The sequence below is a fragment of the Harpia harpyja genome, chromosome 11, assembly GCF_026419915.1.
Source record: "Harpia harpyja isolate bHarHar1 chromosome 11, bHarHar1 primary haplotype, whole genome shotgun sequence".
In the NCBI taxonomy this organism is placed as follows: Eukaryota; Metazoa; Chordata; class Aves; order Accipitriformes; family Accipitridae; genus Harpia; species Harpia harpyja.
The window spans coordinates 5,275,569-5,295,341 of record NC_068950.1 but is presented as its reverse complement, the minus strand read 5'-3'; the positions used below and the strand labels follow the sequence as shown (position 1 = coordinate 5,295,341).

The window sequence follows — 19,773 nt, the reverse complement described above, 5'->3', positions numbered from 1 at the left end:
AATTGGTGTCGCTTGGGAATTGCCAGCGATGCAACCAAGAGCAGCATCCAGCCCTTTGGATGGGATCCTTGTCCTTCCTGCTGGTGATTTAACCGCATCGACCACAGCAATTATTCAGCTGGGTGATGGCAGTGGCTGGAGGCTTCACCGTGCATGGAGCTGGAGGTAGAAATTTAGGACATTTAGGAAATTGAGGAGAAAATGGGTAAAGCTGAGACATAGGGAGCAAGAGCTGGAGGGTCCTGAGCCCGTGGGGCTCCTTGCTGCAGGGAGGTGAAGGCTGGGGAAGGAAGAGGGGATGGAGATGCTGCAGGAAGAGTTGGGGGGATGGACCAGGGAGCAAAGCAGCCACACACAGAGGGGTGGAGGGGGGACAGGGACAGGGACAGGGACAGGGACAGGGACAGGGCAGCAGGTTTTGACATGGCCATGGAATGTTTGTTTTCCAGGCTCTTGGCCTGCAACACGCTGGTCACTGCAGCCCCCAGGTAGAGGGCAGCTGGAAAACCCCAAGCAATGGAGGGTTTTGCACAAGCCTGGCCCTAGCTGAGAGGCTGGGACCCACCAAGTCAGGTCTTCAACAGCTGAGCTTATCTGGGCTCTTCCTTGGTCTCAGCCACACACTTCCCACAAAAACAGGTCCTTCAAGCTTGGTTATGTCCCCCCAAATGCCACCCTGCATCCCTTTCTTTGACATCAGAATCCTGGATCAGTCCAGACTCCTCCTTGTCTGGTTCAGCTCTCAGCCTTGGCATCTCCCTGCAGCAAACAAAGCCCCTCTCACGACCGAGGCCAAGTCTGCTCCCTTCCTCCTCCTGAGCATCCTGCAGCTCTGGACATGTCCTTCAGGCTCTGCAGCATTCAGATCCAGCTTTGCTGCCTGCCCTGGCATCTACAAAGGGGGTATTTCACTGCTCCCAGCCCCTTTCTGAAGGCTGGCCTGCATTCCATTTCCCTGCAAGAAGGTTTAATCTCCCCTTTCCTCCCCTGGAGATCTGGAGGAGACTCATCACCTGAGTCCAAACTCGTGAATGTCCTCACCTCTATGTCTGCTACAAATGGGCAGCTCTGGACACATGCACTCCCTCATGAGCCTGTCCCTGGCAAAACTCACTTTGAAGGACCTCGCCATTGAGTCTTGGACATGCCCAGGGAAGCTCAGGTAGGCTGGGAGCCACGTTCACCACGTGTGTCCATGGGTCACCACTCTGCAAAGCCAACCTGCATTTTTGAGGCAGGGACTTTTCCCCTCCAAACCCTCCCAGGCTGTGAATGAAGTGATATTCTGACTCTTTATTTTTCTATCAATAAAGTTTATTGTCCTTTTCTTGCAAACCCTTCAGCAATTAAAAAAAAAAAAAAAGAAGAAGAAGAGGAAGAAGAAGACAAAGGGAGTTGATGTTTGACTGCTGGGCTATCACTTAAGTCCTTGTTCCTGTTTACTCAGGACTTATTAGAGCTCATTCAATGCCTATAGCATGGCTGGATCAATACCTGCTGGGAGCAAGAGAGATTCCGCTTGGCCACTGTAGCCCATGTTGCAGAATTGATCTGCTTGGCTGCTGCAATCTGAAAATCCATCTTTTTGCGCTCTCTGCCTCTCTCTCTGCAGCGGGTTGCTAAGCAACGGGGGCTCCTTTGGGCGGCCATTGGTCAGCGCCGCGGCCGGGCGCCGTGGTCCTCCGTGGTCACTTGGCCACTTTGGGCTGCAATTCCTCCTCCAAGGATGGCTCCGGGCCGCGGGGAGGTGGGGAAAGGGCAGGGAGGAGGGGAAGGGGCCGGGGAGGGGGGTGGCAAGAGGAGGGACGGGGAGAAAAGGGAAATCGATATCACCTCACATTTAACCTTTCTTTAAAAAAAAAATCTTTGAGAAAACTATATTGACCCATTCCTTATCACTTTGCGCCACTGCAGCCTGCTCAAATGGGGGCTTCGCTGCCTGCGCATGTACTTCACGAACACTTCTCCCTCGCCTCTTTTTAGGGTAGATCACGCTGCCTTCTTTCCTTCTCCCTCCCGCTCTCACCTTGGCTGGACACAAAGTTATGCCAGTTTAGCTAAAGGTGTGTTTTTAAACTGATTTCATTAAACTGGGGCAAAACCTTTGTGCGGATGTACTGAAATCAATGTAAACCCCATTTGCATCGATTTCGCTTCGCTTTGGTAAAGGAATCGAATTATACAAACCAATACCAACCTGCTTTAAAATGATTTAAGAGTGTCTACACAAGACCAATTTTGGCTTGCAATTTTGTGTGTAGACAAGGTCCATCCCTCCTCTCCAAAGAGCCATTCATTAGGCAAATCTCGCTGCCACAAAAGCCTCCAAGCTCTCACTCCCGTGGCCTCCCCAACAGCATCATCTCTACAGCCTCCAACAGATCATCCTAAAAATGATGCCAGGCTTTGCTTCTCTTCCATCAGATGAAGATTGGGTGGCAGGGGGCTGTTTCCCACGTGCTGTAGAGTATTTACTGTACAGATACTGACCCCCCTCTCAAGCTGTCCCACTATAGATCCATGCATCTCGTGTGTTTGTGTGTGTGTGTGTGTCTTCTAACGATGCCTTTTACTATGGTCCCTAGACGATGTTGTATCTAGATCCCAAAGTCTTTGTACAAGGGCTTTACAACCCTTATTTTGTGATTATCTTCACGCAGCCAAAGGACAGAGGGGTTAATACTAGAGCACAAGTGCTCATAAGTGGACACTTTCCCTTGTGAGACACCTATGTGAAGTGGCTTCATTTCCACAAGTGCAGATCGGCTCCCTCAAAAGCCGCATTTCTCCAGGGTCATCAAAGCCAACCACTTTTATTAACTACTACAAGAGGTAATTCACATGCAAAGATGCTTCCCGGACAGAAAACCTGAGACCGGTGTTTGCTCAACAAAGATGGACCTCAGATGCTAACCCTCAGCCCTCAGCACAGCCTGTTTGTCTCCAGTTAATCCCAGGGTCCCCCACACTGGTATGTCCATATTATCGCTGGGTCAGGTGTTCTCTGGGTCACCTCTTTCGCTTAATTTTTGGGTTCAACACATGACTCTCTGGCTTTCCATCAAAAGAGTTCAGGGTCAACCTGCAGTGGAGAAGCTCACTAACCCATTCCTGATGGACAGGTGAGTCAACAAGTACCTGCATCGCATCTGGGTAGACTACAGCTCACCAATGGAGACAAGAAACCCAGCTAGATGGGTCTTTGAACTGACGCCCAGATACTGTGTGCAGGTTGATGGACCTTCATCTGACCTTGCATCCTTCAGCCAAATGATGAAGCATCAGAGGACATGTATTATTATCCTATTTTAAAGATATATTATTATCTTTAAAGTTACATTATTATCTTAGTGTAAATTAAAAATCCCAGTAGTTTCATCTCAGCTAGAAGAGCTGAACATAACTCAGCCCAAGGCAGGTGCAGTTATGAGTTCTCACTCAGACTTTACACACAGGCGTCCAGGTAGGGCTGAATTTCAGCTGTGGGTCCCATCCTGCCACAGGGTGATGAAAGGAGCCAAGTCCTTTGCCGTGAAGAGTCGTCCTGACTCTGCTGCTGCAATTTCCTCTTCCTCTACAATTGCCTTTTTGAATTTTCTTGTCCTACACTATTTTTTTCACCTGGAAGGAGGCAGTACACAAACCTTGGAGGAGAGGGACAACAGCTTGAGAGCCCTGTCAGTGTAGGGCTCCATTCCTGGGAGTATCAGAAGCCCTTCCCCATCAAGCAGAGATCAGGGATGTTCCAAAAGTTCTGAAAATCAGAAAAATGTCACTTCATCAAAACAAATCCTTTTCCCAAAGGAGCCAGCTGCTTCATTAAATCTCCCTTTTCAGACATTTCATTGGCCACATGAAAAGAGTGGGAGTCATTGGATTGTCCTGTTTCAGCATTTTCCAGAAGAATAATTTTCCTCTTCCAGCCCCGTGTGATTTTATTTTTGTTTTAAAATCATGATTAATTTACACTAAAAGGAAATTTGAAAAACCGCCCAAGCTTAAATTTAGCTACAACTTTAAAGCTTGTCAAAACCACCTGCTTTGATTGACAGTGTCTGCAATGGTTTTGATTTTTTTTTTTTCAATTTCTTGCTTTTTTCCTAATTGAAGAAATTAAAATTCACATAAGCTCTTGCAGAAGGAGGAACCCATCTCCTGTCAGGTCCCAAAACTCTTCTCCAAATTCCCAGGACAGTTTAAGCAGGTACTTACAGGCTCTGATAAATAGCACCACTTCCTCAAATTGGGGCAGTGCTTTTCCTCTTGCCACTGGGATTTTTCAGATATTTTGTTTTATTCACATGTTAATGGGTGCTGAATGATCACTTTACTAAGCAGCGCATCAACCCCTCGCAAATCGTCCGCCCCAGGTTCTGCAAGGAGTCTCCACGCCAAGAGGATGGCTTAGGAAGACCATTAACTGATTTTTGCTTTCACTTAGAGCTTGCAACATTGATGTGCCTGCTCAATATTTGACAAGCTCTCCACTGGCCCCGAGAGCTGAGCAGTGTCTTGGGAAAATATTCCTGGTCTTCACCGCCACAGAAACCTTCGGGTTGGATCCTGAGCCACAGCATCCTGGCAGGGCGAACGCTCCCCTGGTCTCCCAACCGCCCCTCCCCAGCTCGCCAGGTCCAGCAGCCTCCAAACAGCTCTGCCTTCAAGATCTGCTGGATGCCAGAGCGATGGGGAAGGGGTTTGATCCCCAGCTCGAGCCCCTCGTGATGTCCCCACAGGGGACAGGACTGCTGCCGTCCCTGCCCCAGCCTCCCCTAGTCTTCCAGGCACCACACTGGCTTCAAGGTCATTTCATAACTCGCTGAAGTTAAGCGTGTGCTGGAACAGGGATTCTTGCCGGTGTCTCTGCCAGCTGCTCGGGGAGCCCTAAGGAAGGTCCCACAAGAAGTGGCCCAGCCGCTGTCTCCAACCAGGCCAGGTTTCATGGGGAGATTGCGAGGGTCTCCCTTGGCTCGGGCACTTGCTGCTGGGTTTGAGCTTGGGGCACGGATTTGGCAGGACGAGAGGGAGGTGGCATCTCAGGAGGGACTTACCCCAGTCCCCTCCAGCAAGACTGCTCAGGGGGTGCATCATTTAACTAGCTGCTTGGCTTTAAGGTGGAGATTAAATGCAAACATAAGCTTCAGCGTCCCATGCACCCAGGCGCTTGGCCCTTGCAGGCATCTGGCTGAGTCTCGCCGGAGCATACAGGCCGAGTCCCCAAATCCTTTTGGCAATTACCCCATCCATCCCCACAACGTCCTTCAGACTGCCCCGAGGTTGCGCATGGACACCCTCCTGGGGAATTCGGGCCATGCACTTTGATTTGCCTGAAGGCAGCATCGCCCTGCGTTGCACTGGCTGAAGATGCATGGCTGAACTGGAGCCAGGAGCCAGCCAGCAGCCCGCGGGGAGGGTTCCCCTTCTCTGCAGAGATGGCACGGCTGGGAGATGAACCCTGAGAGGCTGTTAAAAAGCTCAAGTCTGGAATCGCTGAGGATTAACTGGCTTTTTTTATTCTCTGCTTGTTTTCTGTTGAACATCTTCTGCAAACAAGGACAGGGAGGAAGAGGAGGGGAGGTGAGCGGGGGGGAGGGGGACAGAGTCCATTGACAAAGTGAGGTTATTAATTTTTCAGAAAGAAAATGCATTCTACATTTTGAGGAGAAATATTGATACGTGGTTTAACACTCCTTTATTTCTTTCACTCTCTCTCCTTTCTCACCGTATTTTTTGTTCTGCAGGTCCTGTGTTTTCATAAGCACCTGTCCCCTTGCAAGCCCCCAAACACCTGAAAGCATCTTTTCAAATTTTCTTTGAAGCTGCAGTTATCTGGGGGAGGAAACAGAAGCTCCCCCTTCCCAACACACTTAAATTTGTTGTATAATTAACATGAGACAAGTGTTGAGCGCGGAGCTCACAGCAAGACATCTCCCCCACCCCAGAGACCTCAGAGCCAGCCTGGACAGGCGACGGATGCAAGAAGGGGACGATGATGTTGGGATTTGCTCCCCAGGTCATGGCCAAGCCACCCACGTAGGAACCAGGGGAACACTGGGCTCCAGCCAGCACCTGCTCAGGCAGCATCTCCTCCACAGCTGCATCTGCTTCCCACAGGTCTGCATTGCCAGGATTTGCTGTGCTGGGGGTCTGCGGGGGCTGCAGGTCTCCACCAGAAGGTCTCCAGGCTGGTTGGAGCTGGCACTGGCCTCCCTCGCTTTCCCTGCTCAGGTCCCTGTGGACATCGTAGCTGTTGCTCTGAGTCTGTGATGCTTTTCCAGCCTCTTTTTGCTCTTCATTCTCTTCTGTATCTTTTTTTTGCAGCCCTCTCCATCTGCTCCTCTCCTCTTTCCCTTTGCATCATCTAACTCACAACCCCCGGGGGGGTTTCACCCACCACCACCGGCTCCGCTGGCCCAAAGCCTCCCTGAAATGCCATGTCAAGGAGTCAAGTGCCCAGGGCAGAAGGAAGAGCTACGAAATAACCTCCACGGCCGGGTGACGCTGGGTCTGTTTGTGCACCGGCTGGATAAATCAGCCAGAAGACTCAGTGTCCAGAGCACACGTGTGTGCATTTAGCCCTTTATATGCTACATAAATGGAGGGCAGGAAACAAAACCTTCATCAATTAACATAATGACAGGTATTTCCCTGTTCTTAGGCCAGGCCTAGTCGAGCAAAACACTTAAGTACATGATTAATTTGAAGTCTAAGAGACTTAAGCACATGCTTAAGTGTGCTGCAGCTCTGGACCTAACAACAGAGGTTTCTACAGAGCAATCCATGCTCACGACATGTTACAGTGGTGCTTAGATGTATGGATTAAGGGTGCCATAAACAGTTGAGATATTCTGTTTAAACAATCATTTGTTGACAAGACTATTCTAAGCCCATCGAATCCCTAAGTGATAGATGTATGTTGTCTTTCTGAGTCTCATGCTGTATCAGCCATTGATTTTTTTCAGCCTGGATGCTAAGGTAACCTTTACCTGAGAGCTTAAGCAGAAAGCGATGGGTGTATGCTCACCATACGAGCCACTGTTTGCATTGCTGGAGCCAGGACAAAGCGAAGGCTCAGCTTTGCATCCATCCCCATAGCACGAGGCTGCCCTGGACCGCTCCAAGGGCTGGGGATGAAGGAGCACGTCTGGCCAGTATCGTTCAGTGCTGCAGCACACAGGCTATGGGGCGGCAGCTGGGGACATGGGCCGAGGGATGCTTCCCCCTTCCCCTGAAGCATGAGTCTTTGCCAGGGTCTTGCTCCAACCCAAATTATGTCTCAGGGTGGTTTCTCATCCCCAGTCCTCCACGGGCCACCCTGGGGAGCAGCAGCATTGTCCTGCCATCCATGTCCCCACTCAGCCCCCACTTCAGGAGACATTTGTCTCCTGAGACCCAGGGGTGCCCTGATGGCTCTGTCCCTGTGTGGGTGCTGTGCCGGGACACCCTTCTTTGAGATCTGTTTTAGTCACATTTATACAGTGTAACCAGGGGAAGGAATCTATTGACAGTCTGTCTTCACATTTCTGTCAATTATTCTGGAGACATCATTAAATCCAAGAGTGGATCTTAATTTAACGTGTTAGCTAACGGGTTATTTAATTAGTTTTCAATACCCCCCCAAAAAAGTGGGGGTGGGAAAATGGGCTAAGTATTAAGGGGAGAAAAAAAAACAAACCAGAGAACAAGACGATGAGCACATCCAGGTTTCCCGGATCTGCAGAGAAATCATCTCCTCGGCCCCTTCACCCCTTCTCTCACAAGAAAGAGCCCTGTTGCGTTTCCCCTTCTCCCCACTGTGTTCAATAATAAATGAAAATGGTAAAAAGCAATTCATACACAGGCTAAGCATCTGGATTTATTATCAAGACAATTACACCGAGGAGAATTCCCGGAAAATTACTCTTTGAAGTCTTTCTCTGCCACCCCCTCCTAGTTTGGATAAATACAGCAGCAATTACTGCTGCGGGAGAGAGAAGGGCATGGGGAAAGGGGTGCCACCGCCTTGCACCCCAGCCAGGCTGGCTCTTGGGGTGGCATCTGCCATGGGGGTGGCTTCATGCCCAGGGTGGTGGTGGAGTTTAGTAGGAGGGGGGGTGGATTTGGGGGTAGAGCATGCACATGTTTCCCTTGGATGGGTCTGTGTGATGGGTATGGGCTGTGGCCGGCCGGTGCTCTGTGTGTCTGTGTCTGTGTGATAGGAGCCGCTTTGGATTATTTTAGTGACAAGTGCCCCATGACCCAAGCAAGCCAGGGTGGGCGAGGGGCAGGCCTGAGCACCCCATCCTGTGGGGACCCACTGCCCATCCCTACCGAGCCCAGAGCGGCTGCTTGGTCTGGCTGGGGGTCTGTGGGCGTCTGGCAGGTCCGTGCCTTGACCCTGCCTTGTCCCCCGTTCCTGCCTCGGCTCCCATTTTACCTCCTCTCCATCCCTGCCTTGTCCCCATCCCTACCTCATCCCCTTCCCTGCCTCGTCCCGTTCCCTGCCTCATCCCCTTCCCTGCCTCGTCCCCGTCTCTGCCTCTTTTCCCATTTTCCCTCACCCCCATCCCTGCCTCGTCCCCATTCCTGCCTCTCTCTGTTCCTGCCTCTCTCCATCCCTGCCTGCCTCCATCCCTGCTTCGTCCCTGTCCCTGCTTCGTGTCCCCATCCCTGCCTCCTCCCATCCCTGCCTATTTCCATCCCTGCCTGTCCCCTCTGCCTGCCTGCCCCTACCCCTGCCTGCCCCCCCCCCCGCTGCCTCCCCCGGCTCTTGCCGCAGGACGCGCCGGGTCCCCGCAGCCCCGGGGAACGGAGGTACCTGTTGCGGGAGTTGAGCCGCAGGAACCGGGGGGGCTCCGGGCCCGGCAAATCACCCCCCCCACCCACCCACCCCCTTTCCCGGGCCCCTCCGCGGTGCGGCCGAGCCGGAGCAGGATCACGCAGGGGGGGCCCGGCCGTACCTTCCCGCTGCCCTCGGGCTTGCGGAGAAAAGTCTCCAAAACCGGGATCTTTTCGAAAAAGCAGAGACGCTTCCCGAGCCGGGAGAAGGAGCCCTGCGGCGACAGGGAAATACCTGCGGGAAATACAAAGAAACAGAGAATAGATATATATACCTATCTATATACATCGCTTATATATAAAATAAATACAGTCTCTTTATATATATCCTCATATATATATCATGTATAAAATAACTGTTGAATTCGCGTGCTTTCAGTGCACGGTGTGATGCAGGAACGCGCTGCAGCGCGGCGGAAAGCGCCCGGTTCTTCTCGTTTCCTCGATGTTTCACAACGCACCGGCACCGGCTCCTCGGCCCCGGCCCCGCAGCGAAGCTGCGCTCACGGCCCCCCCGGACCCTCCCCGTGAGCCCTCGGGGTGCCTTTGGGGTGCTCAGAGACTCGGGCTTGAGGGTCCCCGAAATGCACAAGGAGCAGAAAGTGGGAGAGGGCAGAGGCGGGGAGTGGGAGTGAAGGGCATTTCGGAGGTCTGGGGGACACCATCACCACCCACCACCCCCCGCCCCTCAGAGCACGGACAAATTCGTTGCATGTCTCACGTTGGGCTTTATAAATCCACCCGCTCCCCAGCCCGGCTCGGGGACGGCTGGGCCCGACCGGGAAAAAGCAGAGAGGGGACGGGAGAGAGGGGAAAAAATCGGGGAAAAAAAAATTAAAAAAAAAATTCCCACTTCGGAGCTCGGAGCTGGGCGAAATCTCAGCGATTTTCACCGGTTTTCCCCCGAAAGCCCAGGCGGGGCCAAGCCCGTCCCACGCCGCTGCCAGGGTGTAAAGTTCACGGCTGCTCCGCCGGCAAGTTTTGAAAACAAATTGCGGTTGAAAGAGGCTCCCGGAGGCCCCCGTTGGTTTTCCCAGAGCTGGGGGCAGCGGGGGGGGGCCCGGCCCGGCCCCCGGTCGCGGGTGGGTGCGGAGCCCCGGGGGTGCACGGTCCCGGCCCGGGCTACGCCGGAGCTCGGCGGGGCCGCTTCATTCGGGGAAAAACTGCGGGCGTTACATCGAAAAGAGCAACGGCCCGTCCTCAAAGTGCCCCCCCCGGGGCAAAATTGGATGGCAAACCTCCCCGGTCCCGCTCCCCGCCGCCGCCGCCGCGGCCCCGCCGCTCCCGGCCGCCGAGTTTCGGGGCGGCCCAAAGTTTCGGGGTAAACGAGAAAAGTCTCCGGAAAGGCTGTGGAAGGGCCGGTTCTCCCCCCACCCCCGCTCCGCTGCCCCCCCGCTTGATTTCCCCCCGTTGCTGCCGCTTTTCCCCGCTCCCAGCCCAGCCCCGGCCCGACACACCGAGCCCCGGGGCGAAGGCGGGCGGCAGAGGCGGACGGAGGGGGGGGCAGCTCCCGACGGGTCCCCCACCTTGTCCCTCTCCCTAAACTCCTCCAGGGCCGATTCTGCAGAGAGAGGGAAATTTTTCACCGGGGGGGGCAAATTTAAAAAAAAAAGAAAATTACATCCCGCAAAAGGGAAAGGAAAAAAAGCCGGGAGCGGCGGGGAAAGGGCCTGATCTTGCAGGTAAAAATGTCTTAAAATTAAAAAAAAAGCCGCCGAGGGCGCAGATCGGGGAGGGCTGCCGGGGGGGGGAGGCGGGATTTTAAGCAGAGGAAAAGGTCGATGGGGAAAGGACCGGAGTTTTTTCCCGTTGGGTTCCTGCCCGAAGCGCCACAAACCCCGGCGCAACGCGCTGGGCGCCGCGGGGAAATCGGGGAAGGGCAAAACGGACCCGAAAACGCCGAAGAAGCCGGAGGACGGGGGGGCGGGGGCGGCGGGAGGTGCGGGGCTGCCCCGCCCGCGGCCGGCCCGGGATACGCGGAGGCAGCGCGGAACCGCGCGGAGCCCCGGGGCGGGGGCGCGCAAGGGAACCGGCGGGGCTGGGGGCTTCCGTCCTGGCGCTGCTCCCCCCGAAGCGGCTTTCCCCATATCCCGCTTTAATAACCCCAAATCCGGGCGGAACTTTTCCGGCGTGGCTGGTTTTTTTCCTGCCTTGTTTTGTTTTGGAAGCGAAAGCGTTTGAATCCCCTTCAAGAACCGGTATCAAAGTCTCTTTTTTTAAAAGCTATTGATTGCAAAAGTCTTATTTAAACCAACACATTTTAGTTTCTCACATTTTAAAACATCATCTGGGGCCCATTGTATGGAAAATCGATTAGCAGAAATTGCCACGCTCTTTGCCTCCCGCTTGATTGTTGTAAAATCGAGACATCCATAGGCAAAGGCTGGGCTGGGGAAGATTTGGAACCGAAATGAAAGGGTTTGCGAGGAATCTATAGGCACTAAATAATTCACCTGCCAGGCGATGGTGCTGTTATTTTGAAGCCTTAAAGAACTTTAAGGAACTTGGGCTGCTATAGGGGCAGTGCTATGGCGGGATGCGCGGGAGCCACGTTACCGGCTCCTTCTCCTTCCCTGCCCGGCAAAACAAAATGGTTTATCCCCTGCCTTGGACCTGCTCGCCGCCTGCAAGAAATACAGCCCGCAGGTGCTCACCCCGCTCCTCTGGGTGTATTTCTGGCCGTGTCGTTTGGGCTTCCGAGCTGTTCCTAAGGGAGGGTGGGGAAATAAATAAAAATAAAATAGATTTGAGCGCAAACTAACCGCGGTGCAGCCCAGCGGCACGGCCCAGGAAGGCAGAGGTACAGGCAGGGGTACAGGCAGGGAGCGGGCAGCAGTGAGCGTCCTGCCTCCGACACACCTTCCCCCGGGCTCCGGGGCTGCCCGACCGGCCCCGCCGCTGCCGCCGCCTCCTGCCCGGGCCGGCCGGGAACGGGGCCGCCTCTCTGGTGCGGGTAGCCCCGAGAGCCCCGCTCCGCCCGGGGGGGGGGGGCAGCGAGGCGCAGCCGGGGGGGTGCTGAGCGGGCGAGGGGGTGCTGAGCAGGGTTCTGCGCTGGCAGAGGGTTTTTTTTTTGGGGGGGGGGGGTACTGGGTCCGCCCGGCTGTGCTTCTCTCCCTGCTCGTCCCGTCTAAGCGAAGCCGCCGGTCGCTCCGGAGGGGCTGGGGGGGTGGGGGGGGAGAGAGGGGGGGGCCGGGCCGGGTGGAGGCTGCCCTGGGCCCGCGGTCCCCCTCCGCACTTACCGCTCTCCGCCCCCGGGGTGCCGGCGCTGCCCGGCTCCTCTCGGAGCGCTGCCCGGGCGGCTACGGAGGAGCAGAGGGATGGGAATTAAATAGGGAGAGGGAGCTCAGGAAGAAAGAGGAGGCGAAGGAAGGGATCAATAGCATCCAGCTGGCGAATGGAGACCGGGCCTCTCCCCCGCGCTGCGCCCCGGCCCATCGCTAGAGCCTCTGGGCGCTCCGAGGGGCTTCCCCCGGGCTGGGGCCGCCGCGGAGGCAGCAAACCCCGCCGGGCTCACCCATGCCCGGCAGCGGCTCGGGCCAGGGTCCGGACCCAGGGGCCCGGCCCCGGGAGCTCCTGCCGCTTCCCCGCTCCCCCGGCCCCGCGTGTCTCGGTGACTCTCGCCTAATGATATTGCATCGATCGGGAAGAGCCGGGGGGGGGGGGGGGACGCGGTGCTACCGCATTACTCAATTATGTCGCACTAATTACTAAAAAGTCTCTCTCTCTTTTTTGTTGTTTGCTCCGTGCAAAGCTCGGCGGAGGGCAGAGTCCAGCGCCTGCCCCGGGGGGGCCCCGGTGCTGCGGACCCGGCGGTGCTGGGGGCGGGGGGGGGGGGCAGTAAGCCCGGCCCGGGGACGCTGTGCGGGACGGCGGGCGCGCTGGGCAGCTGCAGGGATAGATCTATCGATGGGCGGTCGATGGGCCGGTCGATGCGCTATCGCCATTATTACACTCAATGAAACCCTTCCAGACGCGGCTGCTTCATCCCCGGTTTGTTCCCCGCCTCCTCCTCGCTGCACACTTCGATACCCCCCCCTTCAGCATCTTCTGGCGCTGCCCGGCTCCAGGCCCCCCAGCCCATCCCTGCCCGGCTCCGGCCCCCCCGCCCATCCCTGCCCGGCTCCCTGTCCCGTTACCTGCCTGGAATTCCCCCCTCCCAGCCCACCTGGATATCGGGGACTTCGCATCCCCACCGGAGCCCCCGGGACGCGGCTCCCTCCCGGTTTCGGGGTCTTGCTCACGGCCCGCGGACCCTCCCGGCAGGGACGCACCGGGGGTGAGAGCCGGGAGCGGGGCACGGACCGAGGGGGGGAGCGGATTCCTCCCACATCCCCGCTCGGCCGGGCCTGTCCCGGCTCCAGCGGGCTGGACCGCGGTATAAAGGGGTTACAGGGGCAGAAAAGGCGCTGAGAGGCGACCCCGGCTCCCCCCCGGTCCATCTTCTGCTCCACGGGTGACCGCCCTGCGCCCGCGTCCAGGAAACTTGCGGGGCTTTATTTTATTGAATCGGGCGCTTCACCGACTTCCCGGGGGCGGGATGGGATGGGATGGGGTGGAGGGGATGAATGGGATGGAGTGGTTGGGATGGATCGGATGGTTGGGATGGGATGGAATGGGGGTGTGAATGGGATAGAATGATTGGGATGGGATGGTTGGAATGGGATGGATGGGATAGGTTGGGTTAAATGCACTAAGTTTGGACGGGACGTTAATTTTTAATGAATTATTCACTGCGAAGCCGGGTGGCCGGTGACACCCCGAGCACCGGCCGGTGGCCCCCGTCCCCAGGAGAGCAGGGACCTGCTGTCCCGCTGCCGCTGCCCCACACCGGAGCTCCCAGGCCCCCCCGGACGACCCTCGGCTGTGGGAGCCGCCTGGAGCCCGGCGGTGGCCAGAGACCGAGCAGCCCACGCGAGGCTGGTGGGCCCACTCGCGGGGAACTATGGATTTTATTTTTCTTTTTTTCGGTCTGTTCAATAAAGCTGGGAAAACCGGCTCATCCCGGCCTGGAAATGCCCGAGACGCTTCAGCCGGTGCTGCCCGCCGCCCCTCGGCGTGGGGAGCCCAGTTCGGCAGGGCCGGGGCCGGGGCTGAGGCCGGCTGGAAACGGGCCCGGGAAGGATCTGGAGCCCCAGCCCGCCCGGTGGCCTAAACCCGGCTCGTGTCGCCTCTTCATTCTGCCTTCCTCCCCTCCCTTCCCTTCCCTTCCCTTCCCTTCCCTTCCCTTCCCTTCCCTTCCCTTCCCTTCCCTTCCCTTCCCTTCCCTTCCCTTCCCTTCCCTTCCCTTTCCTTTCCCTTCTTTCCCTTCCCTTCCCTTTCCCTTCTTTCCCTTTCTTTCCCTTTCCCTTTCCATTTTGCCTTCCCCTTTTCATTTTCCCTTTCTCTATTTTCTCTTTCCATTTTCCCTTTCTATTTTCCCTTTCCATTTTCCCTTTCCTTCTTTCCTTTCCCTTCTCCACCACCGCTGCCCAGGGCCCTGCAGCACAGCGCCATGTGCCGCCCCACGCGTGTCCCTGTCACACCCCACCCCAACCCCGCTCCCAGTGCCAAGGCAACCCCCCCCACCTCCCGGTAGCCTCCGCTGCCCGGGAACGGAAGGCAGTGCCCACCGGGGGTCGGGTGGTGATGCTGGGGACACGCGTGGGGAAACACGGGTGTGCGGGGACAGTTGTCTTTGGGGTAGACGAGGCAGCCAGGCCCTTGGGAGCGACGGGGGGGGGGGGGAGTCCGGGGGAGGCAGCGGGGGTGGGGGTGGGGGGCGCTGGGGACAGGCGCATCCAGAGGTGGGGACAGCCAGATGTGTGCACGGGGGGGGGCTGGGGGCAGCCAGATGTGCGGGGGGCGCAGGTGGGCACAGTCGTGCAGCGCCGCCACATGCGCGCTGGGTACCGGGTGCGGGGGGGTCACCTGGGTGCTGGGGGGGCGACACACACCCCCGGTGCGGGGAGGGTCACCCCGGTACGGGTGGGGGGGGGCACCTCGGCGGGGGGGGGTGGGGTGTCACCCCGGCGGGGGTTGGGGCTGCGGTGCCGTGTGCCGGGCCCCGCCGGCTTCGCTCCGCGCTCCTCCCGCCTCTGCCCCCCCCCTCGCCCCTTCCCGCACCCGTGGCGGGGGGGGGGGGGGGGGGGGGGCGCGGCGCGGCTCGGTTCGGCGGGGGGGGGGGGCGACGACGACGGGGGGGGCGTGGCGGGGCGGTGCTGACGTCACGCCGCGGCCCAGAGCGAGGCTGCCGGGAGCCGGCGGCCGAGGCGCGCCGCAGCCGCCCCGAGCCGCACGCACCGCGCCCCGCTCCGCTCCGCTCCGCACCGAGCCCCGCTCCCCGGCTCCCCGGCCGGCCGCAGCCCCCCCCCCGCGCCGCAGCGCACCGAGGCGGGCTGGGGCTGGGGCGGGCGCGGCGCATCATGCTGGCCTGACCGCGGGGCGCGGGGAGATCGATCCCCCGAGCGCGGAGTCTGAATTAATCCGGGCAGCCGGCGCGGGGAGCGGGGAGGGGGGGGGGGGCGGCGGTGGAGGAGGAGGAGGAGGAGGAGGAGGAGGCGGCCGGCGGCGGGGGGGGTGGGGGGAGGAAGGCAGCGAGCGAGCGGGCGAGGCAGCGGCAGAGCCCGGCGGCCACCATGGAGCTGGCGATGGAGAACCTGGGCAGCCTGCACGGCGTCCCGCACTCGCAGCCCGCCGAGCTGCTGAGCCCCGGCGCACGGGCGGCAGGGCTCGCACCGCAACCTGGTGCCGCACGGCCGGCCCGCCATGGTGTCGGGTATGGCCTCCATCCTGGAGGGGGGCGACTACCGCGCCGAGCACAGCCTGGCCGCCCCGCTGCACCCCGCCATGAGCATGTCCTGCGAGTCCCCCTCCGGCATGAGCCTGAGCAGCACCTACACCACGCTGACCCCCCTGCAGCACCTGCCGCCCATCTCCACCGTCTCGGAGAAGTTCCACCACCCGCACCACCACCACCACCACCACCACCCGCACCCAGCGCCTGGCCGGCAACGTGAGCGGCAGCTTCACCCTCATGCGCGACGAGCGGAGCCTGGCCTCCATGGGCAACCTCTACAGCCACTACCCCAAGGACATGCCGGCCATGGGGCAGCCCCTCTCGCCGCTGCCCAACGGGCTGGGCAGCCTGCACAACGCCCAGCAGCCGCTGGCCCCCTACGGCCCCGGGGGCCACTTGCCCAACGAGAAGATGCTCTCGCCCAACGGCTTCGACTCCCACGCCGCGATGCTGTCCCGGGCGAGGAGCACCTGGCGCGGGGCTTGGCGGCCCCCAGCTCGGCCATGATGCCGCCGCTCAACGGGATGCACCCGCACGGTCACCCGCACGCCCAGCCCGGTGGCTCTCTCCTGGGCGAGCGGGAGCGGCAGGCCTCGGCCACCGGTTCCCAGCCCGGCGGCTCCGGGCAGGTGGAGGAGATCAACACCAAGGAGGTGGCTCAGAGGATCACGGCCGAGCTGAAACGCTACAGCATCCCGCAGGCGATCTTCGCCCAGAGGATCTTGTGCCGCTCCCAGGGGACCCTCTCGGACCTGCTGCGGAACCCCAAGCCCTGGAGTAAGCTCAAGTCCGGCCGGGAGACTTTCCGGAGGATGTGGAAATGGTTGCAGGAGCCGGAATTTCAGGTCGGCGCTCAGGCTGGCAGGTAGGCTACGGCACGGTCCGCTGCCGCGGCCGGCCGCCCCGCACCTCTGGGCGGGTGGGTGGGTGAGGGGGTGCTGCGAACACGCGTGGGGACCCCTCGCTCGCGGGGGGGGGGGTGGCTGTTACCGAGCCGATGTGAAGCCTTTCGAAGAAAGGGAAAGAAATTCTATTAAAGGCGTATTATATTGAAGGCGAACCTCCCCCCCCCCCCCGCCTCCCCGGGCCTGCTCCTGCCAGCGGGAAATGAGAGATCCCGGGTGGCGGGAGCCGGGAGCTGCCCGCCGCTCCCCGCCGCCCCTCCAGGCTGCCTCTAGCCCCGGCGGGCTTTCCCGTTCCGTCCCGCCCGCCGAAGCTGTCCCTTACTCCCCGGAGAGCCGCTGGCAGCCCCCGGCCCACGCTCTCCGCCGCCCGTGGGTGCGGGCTGAGCCGCGGCCCCCGGGGCCGCTCGTGGAGCTCCTTCGCGGACGGTTTGGCACCGCCGCTCGGTACCGGAGCCGCGCTCGGGGGAAGCTCCGGTCCGTCCCCGCGCTGCCCGGGTCGCTCCCCGCCGGTGGGGCCGGGGATGGGTTGGGGGACTCGGGCAGCACCGGGGCTGCTCTCCGCTCCCTCCGGGGCACCGGCTGCCCTCGGGGAGAAGGAGCGACCCCCCCTCCCCGTGCCCCCGGTTCACGGCCGGGGGAGGGGGGGGGGGGGGGCTGCTGTCCCGCAGCACCGCGGGTGCGGAGCGCAGCGCGGAGGCAGAGCCATTCCCCGCGGCCGCCCCCGGCGGGGCTCGTTCGGCCTCAGGCCGGCGCTGGGCCGAGGGTTTGCTGGAGAAACGCGGTTTTGCTGCGCGGCCGCGCTGTGTGTGGCTGCGGGGGGGGCGGGCGGGGGTCGCGGCTCCGCGCTCCTCCGCGGGGGAGAGGGCCGAGGGCTGGCAGAGGGGTCAGTGCCCGGCCTGACCCGCCACCCCCCCCGGCACCCGGAGCCGCTCTGGCCCTTCCTTCCCCCGGCTCCTCCGCGCCGTCCCCGGCAGAACCGTGCCGGGGCTCCACGGGGCCAAGCGGGGATGGCCGTGGGGTAAAAGCCACGCGTGTATAATTTTTAAAATTTTTTTTTTTTTTTCAAGAAATCGGAGGTCCCCGTGGGGCCGGGCAGAGTCCGGCCCGCCGGGCGCTCGGCACGGCGAGGAGCCCGCTGTTATTTATGGAGGAGAGCAGCGTTCATATGTATTTAGTGTAATTCAGTTGCTCTTTAATTAGGGCAGGGTAGTGGCATCTTTTAGTTCCAGTCGATGCCCTATTGAAAAGCAGTTAATAGAATGCAAATTGTTCCTGGCTTTACAAGGTTCTGGTAAATAAAGATTTAAACACTGCCGCGATCGGCCGTTTAATGCCCCCGTTGTTCGGGCTAATTGAGCAGCGGGTGGCTGGTTTCTGACTCGCCAAAATTTGAAATAATAACCATGATGGTGATGATAAAAATGCGGCCCCAGCTGGGGGAGGCTCGGGGAGGTCCGTGCCCGCCGGCCCGGCTCGGGCTCTGTCCCGCTGCCATCGCTCCCGCTCCTCCCGCGGCGTCGGGGGAGGTTTATTCTCTCCCAAATGGCTTTTATTCCCCAGCGCCGAGTTTCCCTCGGCCCCAGGGACGCCTTGGAGGCATGATTTACGGAAATTAAACCCCCAAATTTCACGGGGACAGGGTTTAATTCTTTGCTTTCTGCGAAGACAGGGGAAAAAAAAACCAAACACAACAAAACAAACCACCAAACCAGTCACCCCGCCATGAACCGGCCCGCGTTGAACCCCGGCTCCCCAGGCGGGACCGGGCCGCCCGAGCGGCCCTTGGCGGGGGATCGGCCGGACCCCGGCCCCGGGCGGGGGGAGCCGCCCCCACCTCCCCGCGGCCTCCCCCGGCCCGGCCGCTTTGTTCCCGGCCCCCGGCCCCGGTGCCGCCCCGCTGGGACCCGCTTTCGTTTCGTTCCTCCCGCCGTTTCTTCCACCGGGACCGGTACTGGTTGAAGCCCCTTGGGCTCAGCCCCGGCCCGGCTGCCCCGAGAAGGGGGGATTCTATGGGAGGGGGTCGTGCTGGAGCGGGGGGCCGTACCCGGCCTTCTCGATCGTTGCAGGCGAATCCCCCCCCAACCCGACCCGCCCCGGGGCCTCCGGTGGAACCTGCTCGTCCCTTCAGGCCGCCCCGAGCTGGGGGGGCTGGAGGGGCCCGGAGGGCTGCGACCCCCGCCCCCGGCAAGGAGGGAAGGGAGCCCTTCCCCGCCTGGGCAGGGATCAGCTTTTTTCCCTCCCAGTGCAAGCGAAAAAAACGAGTTTTAGACGCGGGGCACGGCCAGGGCGAGGGCTGGTCCTGGTCCCGGTCCCGGTCCCGGTCCCGGTCCTGGTCCCGGTCCTGGTCCCGGTCCCGGTCCCGGTCCCGGTCCCGGTCCTGGTCCCGGTCCTGGTCCCGGTCCCGGTCCCGGTCCCAGTCCCGCCGGGCTGCCGGAGTCCATCTGATGGATTAGTCCGAGTCAGTAAATCGCGGATCAATAAACACGCCGGGCCCCTATAAATGGCAATTGCCGCTTTTCTCCTCTTTCCACTCCAGTTCCCCCTCCCGCCGCCCCGTCCGCAGATGAACCATTAATTATTCAGCCGGGACCCGGGCAATGCCGCAGCCGGGGGGGCTGCAGCTCCCCCCCCCGCCCCCGGGCTCCCTCCGGCTCCGCTCGCCCCGCGGGGCTCCGCAAAATAGGGGGGTCCCACGGGGAAACATCTGGGCAGCAGCTGGCCGGGCCCGGCCCGGCCCCTCGGGCCATCCATCTCTGCGACCCGCTGTCACGGCCGCAGCCCCCCCCTCCCCACCCCGATGCAGCTCCACAAACTTCGTGACCCCCCCACGAGGCCTGAGAGGGCCCGTGGGTGGCGGGAGCTCCCGCCGTGGCATCTTTGGGGGTCCCTGCACGGCGGAGCGGGGCTCCGAGCCCCCACCCGTGACCCCCCCCACCCGCCATCCCGGTCCCTTGACAAAGACATCGGCTTCGTTCCCGTGGGACCCTGTGGGAAGCAGGCGAGCTCCTGCGCTCCCATCCCCGCGTGTCCGCGGAGGGCGGTGGGTGCCTTCCCACCACGCGTGTCTGTGGGTGCGCTCCCATCCTGTCAGAGCAAACTCCCTCCCCGCCACGGATTTATTCCGACACTCAGAACTAGGGAATTCGCTCATGATTATTTCTCAGGAGGGCAACAACATCGTTGTGTCCCTTTCGGTACACGGCAGCTGCCCGCTCCACGCGTTCATTTGCCCTGAACTCGGCTGAGCGCTCGGCTGACCCATCCTCCCGTGTTTTT

The 19,773-nt window shown here is 60.2% G+C and overlaps 1 protein-coding gene across 1 annotated transcript in view; it reads left to right on the top strand.

The window, feature by feature from the left end:
• Window positions 1–15,393: 15,393 nt before the first annotated feature.
• ONECUT3 (one cut homeobox 3) overlaps window positions 15,394–19,773 on the top strand; it is a 23,153-nt gene continuing 18,773 nt past the window's right edge. The window contains 4 exon segments of the mRNA XM_052802188.1: window positions 15,394–15,520; window positions 15,522–15,791; window positions 15,793–16,049; window positions 16,052–16,437. Of these exon segments, the coding sequence (XP_052658148.1) occupies window positions 15,432–15,520; window positions 15,522–15,791; window positions 15,793–16,049; window positions 16,052–16,437 (1,002 nt within the window). The 5' untranslated portion in view covers window positions 15,394–15,431.